Below are 20,852 nucleotides of genomic sequence, written 5' to 3' on the forward strand. Positions count from 1 at the left end.
CACTCACGGAGTTCTTAAAATTATTTATTTTCGGTAGCAAGTAATACAGATAATGTACATCATTGTACTACATGTACTCACATAAGGTTTAAAAAAAATTATAAAACACAGTGTTACTACATTGAAAAACCTCTCACACTTCCAATAATGAAAGTATATCTTATTTGACCTTACTTAAATTGTTATTCCAACTCCACAAACCTGTCTATGGATCCTAGAGTTCTGCACTTCACTGTCCCCAAATAGAAAGTATTAGAAGCAGTTGTATCTCTAAAGTCTACGTTATCAGCTATTTAGCAAAACTCTATGTAGGAAGATGCCAAGACAAAAGTAGCTGAACATGCCTAGATGGTGCTCAAAATTGCTTTAGGATAGACAAACAACCCCCCCCCCCCCAAAGAACCATGCACCTTGCCATTGGTGGGGAGGCTCGCGTGCCTCAGTGATAAAGACAGCTGTACCGTAGGTGCAACCACAACGGAGGGGTATCTGTTGAGAGGCCAGACAAACGCGTGGTTCTTGAAGAGGGGCAGCAGCCTTTTCAGTAGTTGCAGGGGCAATAGTCTGGATGATTGACTGATATGGCCTTGTAACACAAACCAAAACAGCATTGCTGTGCTGGTACTGCGAACGGCTGAAAGCAAGGGGAAACCACAGCTGCAGTTTTTCCCGAGGGCATGCAGCTTTACTGTATGATTATACGATGATGGCGTCCTCTTAGGTAAAATATTCTGGAGGTAAAATAGTCCCCCATTCGGATCTGCGGGTAGGGACTACTCAAGAGGACGTCATTATCAGGTGAAAGAAAACTGGCGTACTACGGATCTGGAATGTCAGATCCCTTAATCGGGCAGGTAGGTTAGAAAATTTAAAAAGAGAAATGGATAGGTTAAAGTTAGATATAGTGGGAATTAGTGAAGTTCGCAGGAACAAGACTTCTGGTCAAGTGAATACGGGATTATAAATACAAAATCAAATAGGGGTAATGCAGGAGTCGGTTTAATAATGAATAAAAAATAGGGGTGCGGATAAGCTACTACAAACAGCATAGTGAATGCATTATTGTGGCCAAGATAGACACAAAGCCCACGCCTACTACAGTAGAACAAGTTTACATGGCAACTAGCTCTGCAGATGACGAAGTAATTGAAGAAATGTATAACGAAATAAAAGAAATTATTTAGATAGTGAAGGGAGACAAAAATTTAATAGTCACGGGTGACTGGAATGCGAGTGTAGGAAAAGGGAGAGAAGGAAACGTAGTAGGTGAATATGGATTGGGGAAAAGAAATGAAAGAGGAAGCCGTCTGATTAGAATTTTGCACAGAGCACAACTTCATCATAGCTAACACTTGGTTCAAGAATCATAAAAGAAGGTTGTATACACGGAAGAAACCTGGAGATACTGACAGGTTTCAGATAGATTACATAATGGTAAGACAGAGATTTAGGAACCAGGGGCAGATGTGGACTCTGACCGCAATCTATTGGTTATGAACTGTAGATTAAAACGGAAGAAACTGCAAAAAGGTGGGAATTTAAGGAGATGGGACCTGGATAAACTGACTAAACCAGAGGTTGTACAGAGTTTCAGGAAGAGTATAAGGGAACAATTGACAGGAATGGGGGAAAGAAGTAGAGTAGAAGAGGATTGGGTAGCTTTGAGGGATGAAGTAGTGAAGGCAGCAGAGGACCTAGTAGGTAAAAAGACGAGGGCTAGTAGAAATCCTTGGGTAACAGAAGAAATATTGAATTTAATTGATGAAAGGAGAAAATATAAAAATGCAGTAAATGAAGCAGGCAAAAAGGAATATAAACATCTCAAAAATAAGGGGTAAGATAGATACTGCCTACAGGAAAATTAAAGAGACCTTTGGAGAACAAAGAACCAGTTGTATGAATATCAAGAGCTCAGATGGAAACCCTGTTCTAAGCAAAGAAGGGAAAGCAGAAAGGTGGAGGGAGTATATAGAGGGTCTATACAAGGACATTGTAGCTGAGGACAATATTATGGAAATGGAAGAGGATGTAGATGAAGATGAAGATGAAATGGGAGATACGACACTGCGTGAAGAGTTTGACAGAGCACTGAAAGACCTGAGTTGAAACAAAGCCCCGGGAGCAGAAAACATTCCATTAGAACTACTGACGGCCTTGGGAGAGACAGTCCTGACAAAACTCTACCATCTGGTGAGCAAGATGTATGAGACAGGCGAAATACCCTCAGACTTCAGACTTCAAGAATAATATAATAATTCCGATCCCAAAGAAAGCAGGTGCTGACAGATGTGAAAATTACCGAACAATCAGTTTAATAAGTCACGGATGCAGAATACTAACGCGTATTCTCTACAGACGAATGGAAAAAGTGGTAGAAGCCGACCTCGGGGAAGATCAGTTTGGATTCGGTAGAAATATTGGAACACGTGAGGCAATACTGACCTTACGACTTATCTTAGAAGCTAGATTAAGGAAAGACAAACCTATGTTTCTAGCATTTGTAGACTTGATCACTAAAAATCATCTGTAAGATTCAAAATAAGCACTTCCACATTCCAGTCTGGTTGATAGTGCGAAAATATTTTTCTCGTAAAATTCTGCATATTCAATACTCGGGTGAAGAAGAGGATTAGGGTTAAAGTTTTGTTTGAAGTACTGCCATGGAGGGTGGGTGGGATGGGGTGGGGGGTGGGAGAGTGGAACAATTAAATGTGGTGCTGTTGCTTAGCAGTCACTTTCTAAGACTTATTCACCACACACTGTTATAAATGTCCTTAAGGGAAGTGATGAACTAAAACAACACTGACAACTGGTAAAACCTTGCTTTTAATTGACCACACTACCAGTTGCACAACTTACAGCCATATAGTCTGGTGCACCCTACATATTTAAGAACTGAAACATAATTATAAACTGTACTGCAGATTTGTGTTATTATGTTATGATTATTTGAAGACTTACACTCACAACAATTTTTACATTAATGCATCTCAGATGAACCCAATAGCCTTAGTCAAGGCATTGTTGTTGTGGTCTTCAGTCCTGAGACTGGTTTGATGCAGCTCTCCATGCTACTCTATCCTGTGCCAGCTTCTTCATCTCCAAGTACCTACTGCAACCTACATCCTTCTGTATCTGTTTAGTGTATTCATCTCTTGGTCTCCCTCTACAATTTTTACCCTTCACAGTGCCCTCTAATACTAAATTGGTGATCCCTTGATGTCTCAGAACATGTCCTACCAACTGATCCCTCTTCTAGTCAAGTTGTGCCACAAACTTCACTTCTCCCTAATCCTATTCAATACCTCCTCATTAGTTATATGATCTACCCATCTAACCTTCAGCATTCTTCTGTAGCCCCACATTTCGAAAGCTTCTATTCTCTTCTTGTCCAAACTAGTTATTGTCCATGTTTCACTTCCATACATGGGTACACTCCATACAAATACTTTCAAAAACGACTTCCTGACACTTAAATCTATACTCGATGTTAACAAATTTCTCTTCTTCAGAAACGCTTTCCTTGCCATTGCCAGTATACATTTTATATCCTCTCTATTTCGACCATCAACAGTGCTGAAGGCTAAAACCTATTTCAAATATATAGCTCAAACATAGTTAATGGTGGAAATAGTGCAAGACCATAGGTACAAAGCAGAATAAACTAACCAGATTGCTTTCTTACTATCTCAAACTAGACACAGAAAGCACAGCTTGCAAAAATAGGCCCTGCCTTCACTCCATCAGGAAACACTGATTGCCCAGGTAAACAATAACTATCATGTGGATGCTGATCACAATGTACATGTGACTGAAATGCCAGGTCACTCCTTTACAATACAGTTAACCGTACAAAACTGTTTCCATTGATAACTATGTTTGAGCTTTATCTTTGAAATCAGTTTTAGGCTTCAGCACTGTTTCTTTTTCTTATAGACACAGCAACATTAGTAGAGAATATTACCTGGACCACCTTCCCAAGCAGCCTTCGTTAGAATGTTGGGTGCACCTGTGTTGAATTAATGTAATAATTTTTGTGAGTATAAGTCTTCAAATAATCTTTATATAATAGCACAAATTTGCAATACAGTTCATAATTATATCCCAATAATTAAATATATATGTTGCACCTGAAGATGCAGATGTAAGGTGTGAAACTAGTACTGTGGTAAATTAAAACCAAGTTTTACCACCCACCAGTGGTGTTTTAATTCATCATGACCATCAGCAGCTGCAGATGCCCTGCATATAAAATTGTTTGCCATAAGGGGAGGCAACAGAGGGCGCATGTCCCTACAGTGATTTGGAACTCAGATTTTTTGTTCATTGTAGAATTGCATTTCTATAAATGATTATCTGCAATTTGATCGGACTGGAGGCTTATATTGCTCTGGCATTATGTTTCCAAATGTGACTAGAAACACTGTGGTCTCTGCAATCGCTACATATTTAGGCTACACTGGCAGTCATACTGTCTGTGGAAAATTATGCAGTTTACTTTATCTGAGAGTGGGTCCTGATGACACCCTACAATGAAGGCAGAAGCCTTTGTACAATGACACCAAAAAAGAGCTGCTAAACTTTTCTATGATACTTCCTTGTACATGCCCTTACCAAGCTACAAAAAAATGGATACAATCAACACCGTGGTGTGAGAGATCAGTAACCAGATTCCTGGACCTTCCCCATCCACACAACATAAATGGTTGTAGTATGCATGACTGACTTCTATTCAGAAAGATCACCCCCCCCCCTCCCCCCCCCCCCCCAAACTTACTGCTGATGACACTGCTGCTGCCTACAGGAAATTGTCATCACTGGAGAAATGTAAAAAAATGCTGAACAACTTGAACACAAGTTCCACTTGATGTAACGAATGACAGTTCTCTTTCAATGTAGACAAATTCAAGATAATGCCCATAACATTGAGGAAGAAGGGTTCCCAGTAGATAAAATGTATGTGTAAAGAACATCACATACAAGATACTAATGCTACAAACTATAGAGTATTGTTCCAATATTTGGAGTCCTTATCAAGTAAGTATAGCAATGAAAATCAAATTAATTCAAAGACACAATTAGGATTGTAGCAATTCTGTGTAGCCCATACAAAAGTGCTTGGAGAACTTAAACAGGAATTGTTGTAAGAAAGAAGACTTAGTTCTTGCAAAATGCTGTTGCAAATTTACATAACCCGTACGACTATCATGCTATCATCATAGTATCCTTTGTACAGAAATTACGAGAACAGGAAGAGAGAGATTAGGGAATGTGCAAATGCCTATAAGCAGCCATTTTTCCTGATTCAGTATTGACTGGAATAAGACCAAAGATCAATAATACTGATAGAAAGTACACTCTGCCAACCATTGTTTAGCAGCTTGCAGACATAGAGGCTGGTGTCTTGGATGTTCTTTTTAGAAAATCTGAAAGTACATTTAACTGAACTTCATACTCAATCAAAATTGACTTCTAATTCAATATCAAAATGCAAATACTAAAAGGGATCAAGTACTTACATTAGTAGTCTCTAATAACCAGCAACCAAATGTACAAGAGACCACCAGGTGCAATCGGGGGGAGTGGAACAATAAATAGGCAGATATTTACTGGCAAACAAAGATGCGATTATGACAGTGAAGTGGAGAACAATAATACAACAGACCACAAGACAATTAATTTTGTGCTTAATAATATCCATAAGACCAATGACAATTGTATAATTAAGAGGATGACAATAACATTAGCATTTTCAACTGCTTGCTAAAAAAAAGTAGCTAAGGAAAATTCAATACATGATTATGTGAACAAAGCACGAGTCATTTTCATGTAATTTCAAATTCTGTTTTAATGTTGCATACCCAGTGAAGGCAATAAAAGTTCATGTAAAAAGTAATATATGGATAACACAGAACATAAGAAGATAATCAGAGGCTCTTACTGAGGTAAATACAGCAGTAAAATAAATTGAAATACAAAATAATGATGTAAAAGACCCCCAAAATCAATATATTGCCCATTTATATCCACTCGCCTCAACATAATGAAAACATCCTGTCATTAAACATAGTAACATGTAAAAAAAATTAAAGAAAATAAGTGACCTTGAAAAGAAAAGAATAATCCCATTGTTCAAATGGTATATCAGATATAGTCGCATTAATAAAAGGTCAAACAACGAAGAGTTTCTGCTAATTAATATCACAAATGTTTCATTAAGCAAAGGAATATTCCTAACAAATCTAAAACAGCTAATGATAACCAATCAGAAAGCTGAATCACAAGACATACAACATTACATAGAGTCACACTGTTCTCGAACTTTTCTGAAATAATTTGTCATGAATGAAAGGCTGTTTTATTTGTGTGAACGCAATAAAACATTCTAATCTATAGTAAAATTAATATTCTTAGGTTTCTTATGCAAAATACAGTTGTTAAAATGATGATATTTGGCAGTAATATTTTAATGCTTTTTAAAATTTTATTGAGAAGGTCTCTGAAATAAACAGAATATTGTTTTAGAAAAGAAAGAAAAATAAAGAAAATAGGAGGTGACAATACTTTGCAATAGGATATCAAAGCATGCACAGATTTCATGCCAAAAAATTTTGATAGTATGTTTACATAAGAGGGTTAGAACTTCAATAGTGGCAACTATATATTTACAGCTTGTACAAAACAAATACGTGTTTTAAAGTTTTACTGACCTTCAAAGTAGTCACCGGCATTGTGTACAACCCATTACCAGCGATGTGGAAGTCGTAGGATACTCTTAGCAGTACAAGTTACGTTGACAGTTCGAGCGACGTGGTCTTTTGCCTGACAAATTTGTAGCAGTTCTGAAGTGAATGCCGTGAAGTGTTTCTTTCCTTTTGAGTTGAACTTATGAGGGCTTAAGTCAGGGGAGTGCAGTAGGTGGTATAGCACACAGTAGTCCCATCAGTCAAACAAATCAGTAATAGCTTGCACTGTATGTGCTTGGGCGTTGTATTGCAAAATGATGGTCAGGTCCTGCAGAAAGTGTCGTCACTTGTGTCTCTATGCTGTTCATTTTTGGAGCACAACCTATGACCAGCTTAGAGACAGAAGTGATGACACTTTCTGCAGGACCTGACCATAATTTTGCAGGACAATGCTCAAGCACACACAGTGCAAGCTGTTACTGATTTGTTTGACCGATGGGGCTGCTATGTGCTACACCACCTACTGTATTCCACTGACTTAAGCCCTTGTAAGTTCAACTCTTTCTAAACGGAAGGAAACACTTCATGGCATTCGCTTCAGAACTGCTACATATTCGTCGGGCAACAGACCGCACTGCTCAAATTGTCAACAAAACTGGCACTCCCATAAGAATCCTATGACTTCCACATTGCTGGCAACGGATTATACACAATGCTGGTGACTACTTGGAAGGTCAGTAAAACTTTGTAACACATATCTATTTTGTATGAGCTGTAAATAAATAGTTTCCACTATTAAAATTCCAACCCTCACATTAACAGTTTTTAAAATGCTAAAAATTTCTTCCGTTTGATGGGATTGATAACAAGTAACTTCTGTATGGAATAACTAAAGGGACTCAACAGTCTGTCAAAAAATTACTGCTGTGACAAAATAATTGAAAGAATAGTCACACTTGATTTTTGCCAAACTTTGAATTCATGTACCTCTGTTTATTAAAAAGAATGTTTACCTCCTCGAGCTAGAAATCATGGCAATGTGATGATGCACCAGTAGGTCAAGAGAGATATTTAAATATGATGACAACATCCAACACTTACATAAGATTATATAAAAATACTAACAGATGAAAACTTCCAGAAAGACTGAACAGAATACTACATCTTACTTAGCAAAGCCAAAATAAAAAAGTGTAAAGACCTATTTCATTGAATGAAAGTTATTCTAAGATAGCCACTGAATGGGACATGGCAACTCAATGACTAATTACGTGTCGTCATTACTTTCTACCTGAGCACTTGCATCAAACTGCTACTAATCTATTGTCCAAATGTGTAATTTCTGAAAAATTATAACAACATAAAGCCAGATAACAAGTGGCTATGAAGCAAAGTTAGCAGCATTAAATAAATAACTTCCTAATTTATATACAGTATGCAATTCGTTATTATTCCCTTAGTCAAATTTGTTCTTCTTATCATGTCTTCTTTGTCACAAAATTCTACATATTGTCTAACAGCAACATACTCTGATGCTGTCTTATTATCTTCATCATTATCATCATCATTACTGCTGCTGCTCCTGTTGCTGCTACTACTACTACTACTACTACTACAATGTTTTATCAGCTATTTTCTCTGGAGAAAAAAATTACAGCTTTTATCTCTCATGATTCTTGCTATCTGGTATCTATCACTCCACATGGCAACTACTTGTTGATTTGATTACTATTAAGTATTGTCTATCAAATTCACAACAACATCCCACCATCTCATTCTCTTGCCTTTCTGTTCCAAACAATTATCTAATTAAAATTCTTTTAACTCTTGGTCTTGTCCTTGTCACTTCCATTTTCCTTTTTCAAAACAAATATTTAGGTCAAGATACACAAAATCTGCACCATGCAAGAAAGTGACCTTAAATCGTGCTAAGGGATTTGGGTGATGATCAAAATGTAGGCTGAATTAAAAACCTCTATTATATTAATGTTTCTTCCTTCTCCTTCTCCATGGGCATTTTTCCACTTGCATATTTGATGTGCTGTACTGAACTGACAAATTACATGCTGTAATAGTTTATAATTGATGTTGGTTCAAACATAGATACACAGTACAAAGGAATTTTAAAAATTAACAAGAAAAATACTAATGTGAGCATTTTGAGATAAATATGCATAAAATCTGCAGCCAATTAAAAACTGGCCAGCAACTGTGAAAAAACTCGTTTTGTTTTCAGACATTACCTAGACAGTAAAGCTACATGAAATGATAAGATATTTTGAAGTTTATGTTAGTGATCATACCTTGTCCTCCCCATTGAACTTATAATATTTATTTGTAGGCTCAGCTAAACTTGTAACAACACAGTACGTCTTGCTTTCCAGATGGTATGTAGCAAAGTGAGGAGTGCACCGTAATGGAACTTTCCTAACAGGCCATGGTGCATCATATGACAGATGAGTAGGTAACACACAGATACGGAGTTCAGCCTGTTAAAGAAAGAGATACTTTAAATTTGTTACATTTCTGCTGCTATTTCTGCATTTTTAACACACACACACACACACACACACACACACAGCAAATTGAACTTTGCACAGATAACTCAAAAAGATATATTGTGTTATAGTAAAACACATTACTGTTCGCCCCAGTAATGAATTAATTCATTTTCATGACACAGTATTACTAAAAGTTTTGGTTACATACAGCCTTAAAGTCATTATTATAATTGTCTCTTACCACTGCACTAAACACTGGTTGAGCAACCTGTGGCCTACGGGCCGGAATCAGCCGTGAGAATTTTTCAAAGTTACTCTTGTTGTTTGTCGAATGGGGTTGTCTATTTCAATGGCGTATTGCGTTTTTCTATTTTTTTCTCATATTAACATTAGCAAATAATTCTTGTCCATTTTGGATGAATTGGAACACTGCTGCTGTTGAAACTGATGGTAAGACAGCTGTTGTGAAATATCATAAGTAAAGACTGATATGTAAATAAATGTAAACAGCTGATGGGATGAAAATAAAATGAATGTATTTTCAAAAATGAATGTTTTGAGATGTAATTTGTTGGTGTGATATATTGGGATAGGTGTGCCATTCATATTGGCAACTCACGCTGTAAACATTAAAGTCATGAATGCTTCATTTTTTACTTTACACACTAGAAGCACTGCCATTGTGCAACGTAATGAGGCAGCCCGCAAATTCAGGTAAGTATATGAATTAGGCCCACTGGTCCCCAAAGACTGCCCTTGCCTGTACTAAACCTTATCAGCCATACAGTGAATGAAAAGGTTAGTTAGGCTCAGGAAAAAAGGAGAGAGGGAGAGAGAGAGAGAGAGAGAGAGAGAGAGAGAGAGAGAGAGAGAGAGAGAGAAGAATGATACTGATATATCCACTATTAAGATAACATTGTTTTTATTGCACTAAGACTGCTACATGCAGGGCAAGCTTTGTGAACGAGGCACCATTCTCACCACCACTGATGGAAAAACTTACAACGGGAAAAAAAATCTTAGTTTCCAGGAAAATATATCCTTCTTATGGAATGAAAAACAATCTTTTACTTTTTGAAGAACATAATGGTCCACAAGCTAGAGGAATTGTTTTCTACCTCACATTTATTATATGATTGATTCCTCAAACCATTTGTTGATACTTGACTTCTGACATGCACTTCACTTCACTTCACTTCAGACAATCCATTTTCAGAACACCAGTTTTAACAGGGGTGACTGCTGTATAGGTCTGCGCTACCCTCAGAAATAATTTTGCTATGTTTGCTTTTTGAGCTTTCTATAAAAGTGGAGTAGTAGCATGCCATTCATGAATATTTCTTTAGAAATGTCCAGGATCTGGCATTAAGCACTGAATGCAACTGAGAGAGGAGGAATTGTGCTCATGGATCTTGTGGTTGTACTGCACTTGCAAACGCAGAATAGGCTGTCTTGGGCTGGGTGGGGAGGGGGGTGGGGGATGCATGTTGCAGAACCAATGCTTGGCAACAATGTTTTCATATAATGTGCCACCAGGTGAATAAACACCTTATCTGAGCCACCATGCCACCCAAAGAAACAGAGTTCAAGAGAACGAGGACTGTCAGGTCTGCAAACAAAGCAGCGGGATTCTCACATTCCCTTACCAGTTCACTCTAACTGCAAATTAAGTAACTATTTACTGTGCACTGGGTTCGTTACTCCAGTGTGTGCTACAGCGAATTTTAAGGTTCAAGTAACAAGTAAATACGTGAAATAATGCAGCAGCTGATTCCCTTGCCCTCTGAACCCTTAAATTTATGCAACTTTGAAGAAAAATTAGAAATCAAGAGTGTCAGTAGGCCGACTCCTGTTATGACAATTTTGCAGATAGAATGAAAAGTCGTCAGTTCAATAGAAAATATAACTCTGGACTGTGCAGCACACATGAATGGCTGTGTGGCTTTGATTTGAAAAATACCTTATATTGTTTTCCTTGCCTATTATTTGGAGGAGAGCTTTCATGGACTGAAGGCAGATTCTGTGACATTCAACACCTCCATGACAAAATTCATGTTCTCTAACATGAATTTTCTTCGGTCCATGTGAATAATGTTATGAGTCTGGCAAGTCTAGGCAATGAAAATATAACTACCCAATTAGACAATGGATACACAAAAGAGCCATGGCATTACACAACCAAAAGTTATCAATAATAGGTACATACTAACTTCTAATTATTAACTGTATACATGTCTATGGTGTGCTGACGTTGCCCTTAGAGGACATGATAATGTATCAGCTTCCAGTCCTGGCATTTTTCACACACTGATTAATTTTAGTGCAGAATTAGACTCTATATTAAATCACGTTTAGTAAAAGAACAGTTTTCATAGGCATCTCCAAAATCATTTAATATGAACTCCTCCAACACATACTTCAAGTCTGCCAAAAGGAAATTAAAAGATGAGGCGTTTTTGGCTGTAATAAGTTGATGAAACCAGTGATGTAGCTTGTGTTTTCCAGATAGTTATTGTACACAGGTAAATCATTAATGACCAATCAGTTGTAAGATTATGGGATGTCATAGCATCAGAAAAACATGATGCTCAGTCCTGCTTGGCGAACTGTCCACACAAACTAATTGCACAAACATATGATGGTGCAACCATCATGAGTGACTTGTCAGGTGGGACACAGGTTATGTTAAGCAAAAGTCTTCCAATGCTCCATGTGTTCACTGTTATGCCCATTGGCTGAATCTCATTACGCTTAAAGCCACTTCAATAAATAAAATGTGCAAATATTTTTTACTAAACTTTATGGACTTCACAACTTCTTTTCAACACCTCCACAGTACGAAACAGTACAAAAATGACTGTGACGATCAGTGCCTACTCAATGGAATTTCCAGTCAAGGAGTTTCAACACATTTCGAATAAAGGGAAGATATTATCAAGTGCATGAGTAATATGAGCAATCGGGAAAAACTGTGTAATGAAAACACCATTCTAAAAACCTGCAGCTCAGCAATGATTTTAATGGCTTAGTAGTTATTTTAAAGGATGCAAGACTCATTTTCCAGCTCTCGTTTTTTTATAAAATTATGACTTCTGTGGATATTTTGTATAATTAGTTACGGAAAAGGGACACTGTCACAACTTGCACACAAAATCAGCTAATAGCTTTTGAGTGCGACATTACAAAAATTAGGGAAGGAGTGAATGAAAATTCAAGAGATTTGGACAAGTATCACAAAAGAGGGAGCACTGAAGATGGAGTACTGACATATAATCTGGTGGGAGAACAAAATAAGTATGCAACATTATAAGTTAGGGGAAAAAAAGATTCATGTTCATTGGGTACCTATTTGCAATCTCTCTTCTTCTACCACAGAAATTCCTCACTTACTCTTCCAGTTTTCCTGAACTTCTCTCAGAGCTGCTACTGAATGCTACTGTTTTTTTGAAAGTAAAGAAACTAAGAACAGCACTCTCTGTTATTTATGGAAGAGAGAAATTTTTCCGTACACATACGTTCTTGTGTAGGCCTACGCCTTTTAGTATTATTATGAGTTGCTGCAGTGACAAGAGTTAGTGATTGTTTATATCATGGGTTACAAAAGCCTGGGCAGTGCACCAATTCTCCCTCCTTTCTTAATGTATTTCTTGGTGAGCAAACTGCACCACCATACTGTTTGGCCACAAGCTGCCACTGAATTTTAACAATCTGTTGTTCATTCATTAACACACAGCTCTGCAATTACTAATCAGCTGTACAGTTGCTCTGTTTGTATTTATTTCTTTACTGATTTTTATTTTAATGGTTCTCCACTTTTTTCAATTTATTTTGTAGGTAATACTATCCTTTCCACATTACGATACGAAGCCTTCAAGTTTCTTAGAACTTATGAGTGTACATTTCATCAACACATTTCTTACGTACTGATTCTTATCCTTACTCATCCCTGCTGGGTCAGAGTCCAGGGAATGCCTCATTGTTTGGGTATAGGAGTGGCTGGGCACCTACTTGCTTAGCACACAACAGTTGGTCTGAAGGAGTCTGCAGAGTGAGTTGTAGGTGAGTGCAACATGCACAGTTAAGCACCAAAGCGTGGAAAGCAGACATGGACATTAATAATTGTTGGCTCAAGCTGGTTTTGTATGAAATGAGACAGCATATAATATTTTACAGTAACTAGACTGAATCAGGAAAATAATTAATAACTCAAGTGGAGTTGTGGAATCATGAGAATGCTAATAATGTACTGTAAATTAACTTCAGACATCATAAGGACTCCTATGAACAAAGATTCCAAGACTTACAAAGTGGGAAAGTGCTGATAGATAGGCACAATGAATAAAACACACACACACAGAATTTCGAGCTTTTGCAAACGGTGGCTGCTTCGTCAGGAAAGAGGGAAGGAAAAGGAAAGATGAAAGGATGTGGGTTTTAAAGGAGAGGGTAAGGAGTCATTCCAATCCCAGGAGCGGAAAGACTTACCTTAGGGGGAAAAAAGGATAGGTATATAATAGCGCACGCACACACACACACACACACACACACACACACACACACACACATCCATACATACACAGACACAAGCAGACATCCTTTACAGTAATCAAGTGTTGAACTTCCACCCCCCACCCCCGTTTTTCAGCCAGTATAGCAATGCAGTACATTATTTTTTGTGTGTTACTGGCTTACTTATGTGGAATAGTGAGAGCTTGTGTTTGATAGGATGTGTGTCACTTAGGTACACTGTGACAAAGCAAGCTGGGATCTTTTTACTTCCTCTCTTGTTTTGACATCTGCCTCCTTAAATTCATTTTATTTTCATTTTTGCTTAATTATCATTAACATACATGAGTATAATCTGAATTTCCATAAAAGAGAAAGGCTGGCCCTCAGTCTTAAGGAATAGACAACCAGGTTTAATTTTGTGCTTAGTTTTGAGTATATAATCAATTTCCTGATTTATTTACACTATTCTCAGTTAATATCTTTTGTTATAGGGTCAAATCAGTAATTGTTTCGTAACTTAAATACTATTGTTGACTTATAAACAAATATAAATTCTGTACTAATTATAAACATTTGGAAGAAGAACTACTAGTATTCTTTAAGTATTTATTTGGTTCCATTTGAAAACATATTAGCAAAGCCAGCTCTTAATTAATTTGAAAAATAATCACTAGGTTTGTCAGAAGCATTGTTTGCATAACTATATCTGTTAATTTCATTATTTAAATAAATAATTCATCCTAACCTTTGTGACAGAAGTAACTGTTAAAAAGGATGAATTATTTGATGTATTCATTTAGTTGAATGAGTTATGTTTTAATTGCAATTTCTGCAAATGAAACATAGAACATTGTATAGTTTCAGTACCTATTATTGTGAGGATATATAAAGGCCTGATTTTTGGTCCTGAGACAATCAGTTCATGGCCGATTTTCAGACGGGAAGTTTGTATAATCTGGTATGACAATAATGCATTAACTTAACAGTGGAATTAGTGTAACACAAATAGGCCGTGTGTTAAAACAATGACTGTGTCAGTTCAATTTATTTCATAAAAACTGCCACACACACCTTATTACTCTGTAAGAACTGCTCATAGATGTTCAACAGTAAACTAATGTAGCAGTACGCTGATGTTTGCCTGCAAGCTATTAGTGAGATTTATCATTTACCAATAGTGAACTGGCCATATAACTGTGTAGTATTGGGGGTTGTGAACAGTGAAAGTAAAGAACTGTGAAATGCAACTGTGCAACTGTCGGCTACATCCTTTACAGTAATAAGTGTTGAACTTCCACCCCCCCCCCCCCCCCCCATTTTTCAGCCAGTATAGCAATGCAGTACAACAAAGAAATAAAGAAGGAGAGCATCACATGTGGTGCCCTTTCGCGTGAGGACTATTATAAGAATATTTGGACACAGAAAACAAGGACCTGGGAACTTTGAACAGTCACCTCAAGAATGGTTTAAAAATACAGTGATATGATAGTGCGTGGTACATGTGGCATTGGAATTTTGTCAAGGACAGTGAACAGACAATATTATGGAAGTGTGAAATTCAATTATTTTTGAAATATCAGAACTGATATAGCCACCATTAAACAGGGAGGAGGGAACAGCCAATCAGCGAGTGGGTTCTATGGAAGCAGCAACTGTGTACAGGAGCAGCCAATCAAAATACAGATGGACACAGCCGACTGTGATAAACAAGATGCCTCACTAAGAATATTACAACTTGCAGCAACCGTGCAGATGAGGAATCGAGATAAAACTGCAGCAGCAGCAGGAGATGAAGGAATAAAAAGAAGGTAATTCACAGCAAAAGCTGTTTTATATTAAGTGATACATAATGAGTGGCCTTGAAGTACAAGACAGTGTGATGGGGGAGAATGGACAATATGAGAGTGATGTGATTGGTAACAAAGCTGTTGAGGTTGAGTTTTTAAATGAACAGAAAGACTTAATGGGTCTGATCCAGTAGGCAATAATGGTTATAAATCAGACATGAATTTAACTTTGAATGATGGGGATGAAAGTCCTATTGCAGATGAGATGATAAAAGCATCATATACATTGTGTGGTGATGTGATTGAAATGGACGAAAACAGTACTGGAGTGGGTGAGATTGTTAAGTCTAAGGTTAAGGGGGGGATCTAGTAGCAAAAGGCAGCAACGGCAAAAGTTTATGGCAGATGGAAAATTGGAAGTGGCATTAATGCAAAATATGAACAGTATGAGTATGAAAGAAGACATTAGTAGTATGAAAAAAATACATTAGTAGAGTGGAAATTAAAACTGATAGCATAAGACCTGACATTGCTAGCTTAAAGGATAAACTGAAGAACGAAATTAAAAAAGAAATTGAGATAATCAGCTCTAATCTTTCAGGATTACTCATGTCAACTGGTAATCACTAATCTCAGAAGATTTCAAAAGTTCTGCAAAACATACGCATTCACTAGGGAAAGAAGGCTCTAAATCTGTCATGCAGTTTTGCTGCACATTCAGCAATATTGTCAAGTGAACTGTTCTTAAGGTTACTGAAAACTGTGAAGGAGTCCAACAGTGTTCCAAAGCTTTCCTTCCTCCTCTCTAATTCGGTGTACAAGCTGTCCAGTACTGGGAGAAATGTTTCGAGTTTTTTTTTTGGCTTCCAGTCAGAAAAACTTCTTCAGAGTCCACTTCTTTGTCATCATGAAGTTTGCGTTTTTGTGATCTTTTATGGGTGCATTCATAGTCTATATCAGTCACAATCTCAATGGATTTATTTTTATAGTCGAACATGCCACGAATAGATGCAATACATCCTACAAGTGATTCATATAATTCATGTACTATTTTAGTATCAGTATTTACTCTTTGCAATTTCAGATTTACACTATTAAAACTCTGGAGTATGTCCTTCCAAACTGTCATGATGAATATTGTTTCTAGTCTGCTGAGTTGATTAAATAAAGCTGAAGCCTCATTTTGCACAAGTGGTTTTTCAAACATATTATTGGCAATATGTGCGAGGGCATTGGTAACGCCCTCCCAGTTTTTATACAGACTTGCACGTGCTTCCTCTCTTGCTTTACCGTTTTGATTCCTGGTTTCATGAAAGAAATAGGTTTATCCCTGCCCTGTGTAGAAACAGAGAAAAAATTATAAAGGTTTAGCAGTACATTGAAAAATGAACATGCTTCCCGACAACAGCTGGCAGCACTAGTGCCAACTAAATTCAAAGAGTGTGCTGCACAAGGCACATAATGTGCTTTCGGATTTCATTCTTTAATGTGTGCCTGCAAACCACTGTAGGTTCCCCACATATTGCTTGCATTGTCATATGACTGGCCGCTACAGTCTGTAATATCAATGGAATTTGTAGACAGGACTTTTAGTACAGTCTCAGCTAAGTTTTCGGACTTGTGTCCTGGGTTTGGTAAAAACAGAAGGAAGTGTTCAACAGGTTCACCATTCTCGTTTGCGTAACTTAATATGAAAGATAATTGATCAATATATGAAATGTCTCCAGTAGAATCTTCTATTATAGGGAAATATTGGGCATGTCTTAATTCACTTATGATAATTCTCTTTATTCATTCAGAAAGAAGCTCTATTATTCCATCACAGATTGTTGAATAAAGATAATGTGTACAGCCCTGCCCTGGGTTTCCATATTGTTCAATTTGCTCTGCGAGAAAAGGATCAAACTCAAGCTATAAGTTCAACAGACATCATAAATTGACCATTATGTAATGAATGGAATCTTTCAACGTGTCCACGTATGGGAAGTCCACTACAAACACCCTTTTCAACACACTGTGCCAGTACATTTTTTCTGTCTCAACAAATGACTCGAAATGGTTATCTATTGTTCTAAGTGACTTTTTTCCTTGTTAACAGGGATATATTTTTCCAATATGCAATACCATTAGCAGCAATCGTGGCCTTACCTTTGAACAATTTACATGGTGCACAAAAAACGGAACCGGTGCAAGAGTATACTAGAAAATCAGGTGAAGTTGATTCATCGTTTAAAAGTTTATAGTAAAATACATTTTTGTTCAAATATCTGGTTTTATTGCCTATTGGTCTTCTTGAATTAGAAAAATCACCGTTACAATTTCAATTAATTCCCTGTTGTAAGAGAATGTCGATTTTTGATTCATTGACGCACCATTCTGCAGGATCATCACTAACAAGGTTATTTCTTATTGTAATGTCTGACTCAACACTTAGTTTGTCATAAAACTCAAAATCAGAAACAATTTGCTTTTCTTTATTTTTATCATTTGTCTGTCTTTACTTCTTTTACATCAGCTGCAGTGCCAGAAATATCGTCCGTACTACTTGAACTCAAAGTCAAACCAGCAACATTTTTTGCGAAAAATTTATCTACTCTGCCAAGCGTTTTTAGAATATTGGCTACTCTTTCTCACCTTTCCTTCGATAATTTCCAAAATTCCACCCCACTTAATTTTGCACCTTTGCTTTTTTTTCTCTCCCCCCCCCCCCCCCCCCCCCATGTTAAGGCACTTACAAAATTGGCAACCAACAGTCAAAACAAAAGGAAAGAAAGAAAGACTGTATCCAGTTCCAATTATACTACTCTGCACATCATCACAAAGGTTGTTACTTTAAACACGGCACACGAGCTCAAAGGTTTTTCCTTTAAACACAGAGCGATGAACTGAGCAACTCAGTTTACTCGACATAAGTGTGCTATGAAAGAACGTGAATGCAGAATAATTTAATTTCATTTTTGCCTGTTTCTCCTTTGTCAGTGAACAATAGAAGCACCCCTGCCGGCTGGAATTCGTCTCGTAAAGAAAATGGGACAGTCTCATTTTGGTTTCTGCTTCCTGTGTCGCCAGAATTTTAGCTGGGATGGAAATATGTTCTGAATATTCTTGACACTGTCTTTCTAATTTAAAAAGGAAATAATTTTTGTAATTTCTTGCAGTGAGGTACACTGGATCGACTCTTATCCCACTTATTCTTATAACATTTCAGCAGTTTCTGTGGGCAGAGAAGACAGACTACAAAGTTTAAGTAGTCTTGTTGGCAGTTGATGTGATGTGTTGTTGTAATTTGTGTGAACACTACTGTTATGTCTACTTGCAAATGCAACTTTAGTTCCAACATAAAATAATAATAACCATTCCTCGAAGAAAAAAAGCTTAGTTAAGAAGTTTAATATGAAATTTGCAGGGCCACATACTATTAAATTGCAAAGAGTGGGAACTTTGATATCATGTACGCTACACCACAATAAATGAGACAAATCAAAGTTGGTTCCTTTCTAAGTAACTAAATAAATAAAATTTTTAAACTGTTGTGAAGTGTACTTCACACGTTATTAGATAGTCTGTTTATGTTCTTTTTGTATAAACATGTGTTTAAAAATGTAAAACATTCCCAGTATCAACATGTTTTGTTAAACAGGTGTCATTAAATCAAAGCTCAGATATTGAAGACCATAGAGCTTTCACATTAATTACAGTAATGAAGGGTTGACTTGATACTTTCCCATAATTTCTACAAGAAATTTAAATAGAGTCGGGTTTTACATACTGAAGCTCACACGTTTTACAGTATTAAAGAAACTGCTAATTAGTTTATTGCGGCTTTTCAGGGGTCCCGGTATTTTCATGAGGAAAATATGGCAGGGTTAAGTAGAAGCTGACAACATTCTCAGAATAATAATGTTTCAAACACTGTATTGTAGACTGCCGTCCTGACACCTTACTTCAAAATATTTTGAACAATCATGAAGATGATACCATACAGAAACCCTATGTTTAATTTCCATTCAGACACCAAGTAAACTGTGTATATTTTCAAGCTTGTATTGTTGTATTCCATTCTTTAGGCTTATTTAAGATGTTTAACAATATTTAAAAAAATTTGTCATTTGTAAGTGCAGTCATTTTAAAATGTAAAAGATTAAAATGAGTACAGAGCAAAAAATGCTGCCCCTCTTAAGGTGCCGCCCCTAGGACCATGCCTAGTGGGCCTATATGTAAATCCGCCACTGAGTCCACAGCCGATTTTCAGACGGGAAGTCTATATTAGTTAGTGAGACAATAACGAATTAACTTAACAGTGGAATTAGTGTAACACAGATGGGCCATGTGTTAAAACAATGACCGTGCCTGTTCAATTTATTTGAGAAACACTGTCACACATACCGTATTACTCTGCAAGAACTGTGAACTGTGTGGTTAGGTATTTACTGCTCATAGATGTTCAACAGCAAACTAATGTAGCAGTATGCTGATGTTTGCCTGCAAGCTATTAATGAGGCTAATTTACCAGTAGTGAACTGGCCATAAAACTGTGCAATATTGCAGTTGCGAACAGTGAAAGTAAAGAACTGTTAAATGCAACTGTGTAACTGTTGACTATATCATTTACAGTAGTCAGTGTTGAACTTCCATCCTCCATTTTCCAGCCAGTATAACAATGCAGTATGTCAACACTGAGGACTATCAACGAAGAAATAAAGCAGGAGAATGTCACAACATGATTGGGAACTTTATTACTATGACATGTGACCTCAAGAGTAAAGCTACTTGCCAATGCTGACAAGATCACAAGTACAATGTCAAACTAAAGCAACGATAACAAACTAAAGAAACCAGGCAGAGAATCTTTGACAGCAATTTTTCTACTAATAACATGAATTTTACAGAATAGATAGAATAACTGAAGTATAAGTATAATTTACATGAACCTGAGTACTACGTAAACTTGCCTTTCTATTGAAATAGAGGAATCCTTGTGGACAATTAATGTTATGAAATGGTGCAAAGCAAGTGACAGCTCCGTCAATACTCATTGGATGTGTTCGAAGTTCTCCTCTCGATGTGAGAAACAGCCAATGGGGGTACGGACCACATACAAACACCTATAAAAGAAAATAAATTTGTTAATGAGCCAATTTCTTTAGCAAATATCAATTATTTATTTAATACAGAAATTATACCATACATTTAACCTAAATGTAATAAAATGTGTTTCATCCTGAAATAAAACATTCAGAAACACTTCATCTGTTAACAGTTTTCACCTTTTTAAGTGTCACTCTGTCAATACAGAAATGAGTACACAGCTGGGCCCCAGCATCCAGAGACAGTCTGTGTGCTTGCTTGCTTGCATGTGTGTGCAATGC

The 20,852-nt window shown here is 36.9% G+C and overlaps 1 protein-coding gene across 3 annotated transcripts in view; it reads right to left on the reverse strand.

The window, feature by feature from the left end:
- LOC126334148 (cleavage and polyadenylation specificity factor subunit 1) overlaps positions 1 to 20,852 on the reverse strand; it is a 382,681-nt gene that overhangs the window by 61,405 nt on the left and 300,424 nt on the right. For all 3 annotated transcript variants that reach the window (XM_049996806.1, XM_049996803.1, XM_049996805.1), the window contains exons 17-18: positions 20,436 to 20,588; positions 8,990 to 9,175 (exon numbers count right to left, since the gene is read on the reverse strand). In XM_049996806.1, the coding sequence (XP_049852763.1) occupies positions 8,990 to 9,175; positions 20,436 to 20,588 (339 nt within the window). The remainder of the gene's footprint in view (positions 1 to 8,989; positions 9,176 to 20,435; positions 20,589 to 20,852) is intronic.

Source organism: Schistocerca gregaria, chromosome 2 (genome assembly GCF_023897955.1).
Source record: "Schistocerca gregaria isolate iqSchGreg1 chromosome 2, iqSchGreg1.2, whole genome shotgun sequence".
Taxonomy (NCBI): Eukaryota; Metazoa; Arthropoda; class Insecta; order Orthoptera; family Acrididae; genus Schistocerca; species Schistocerca gregaria.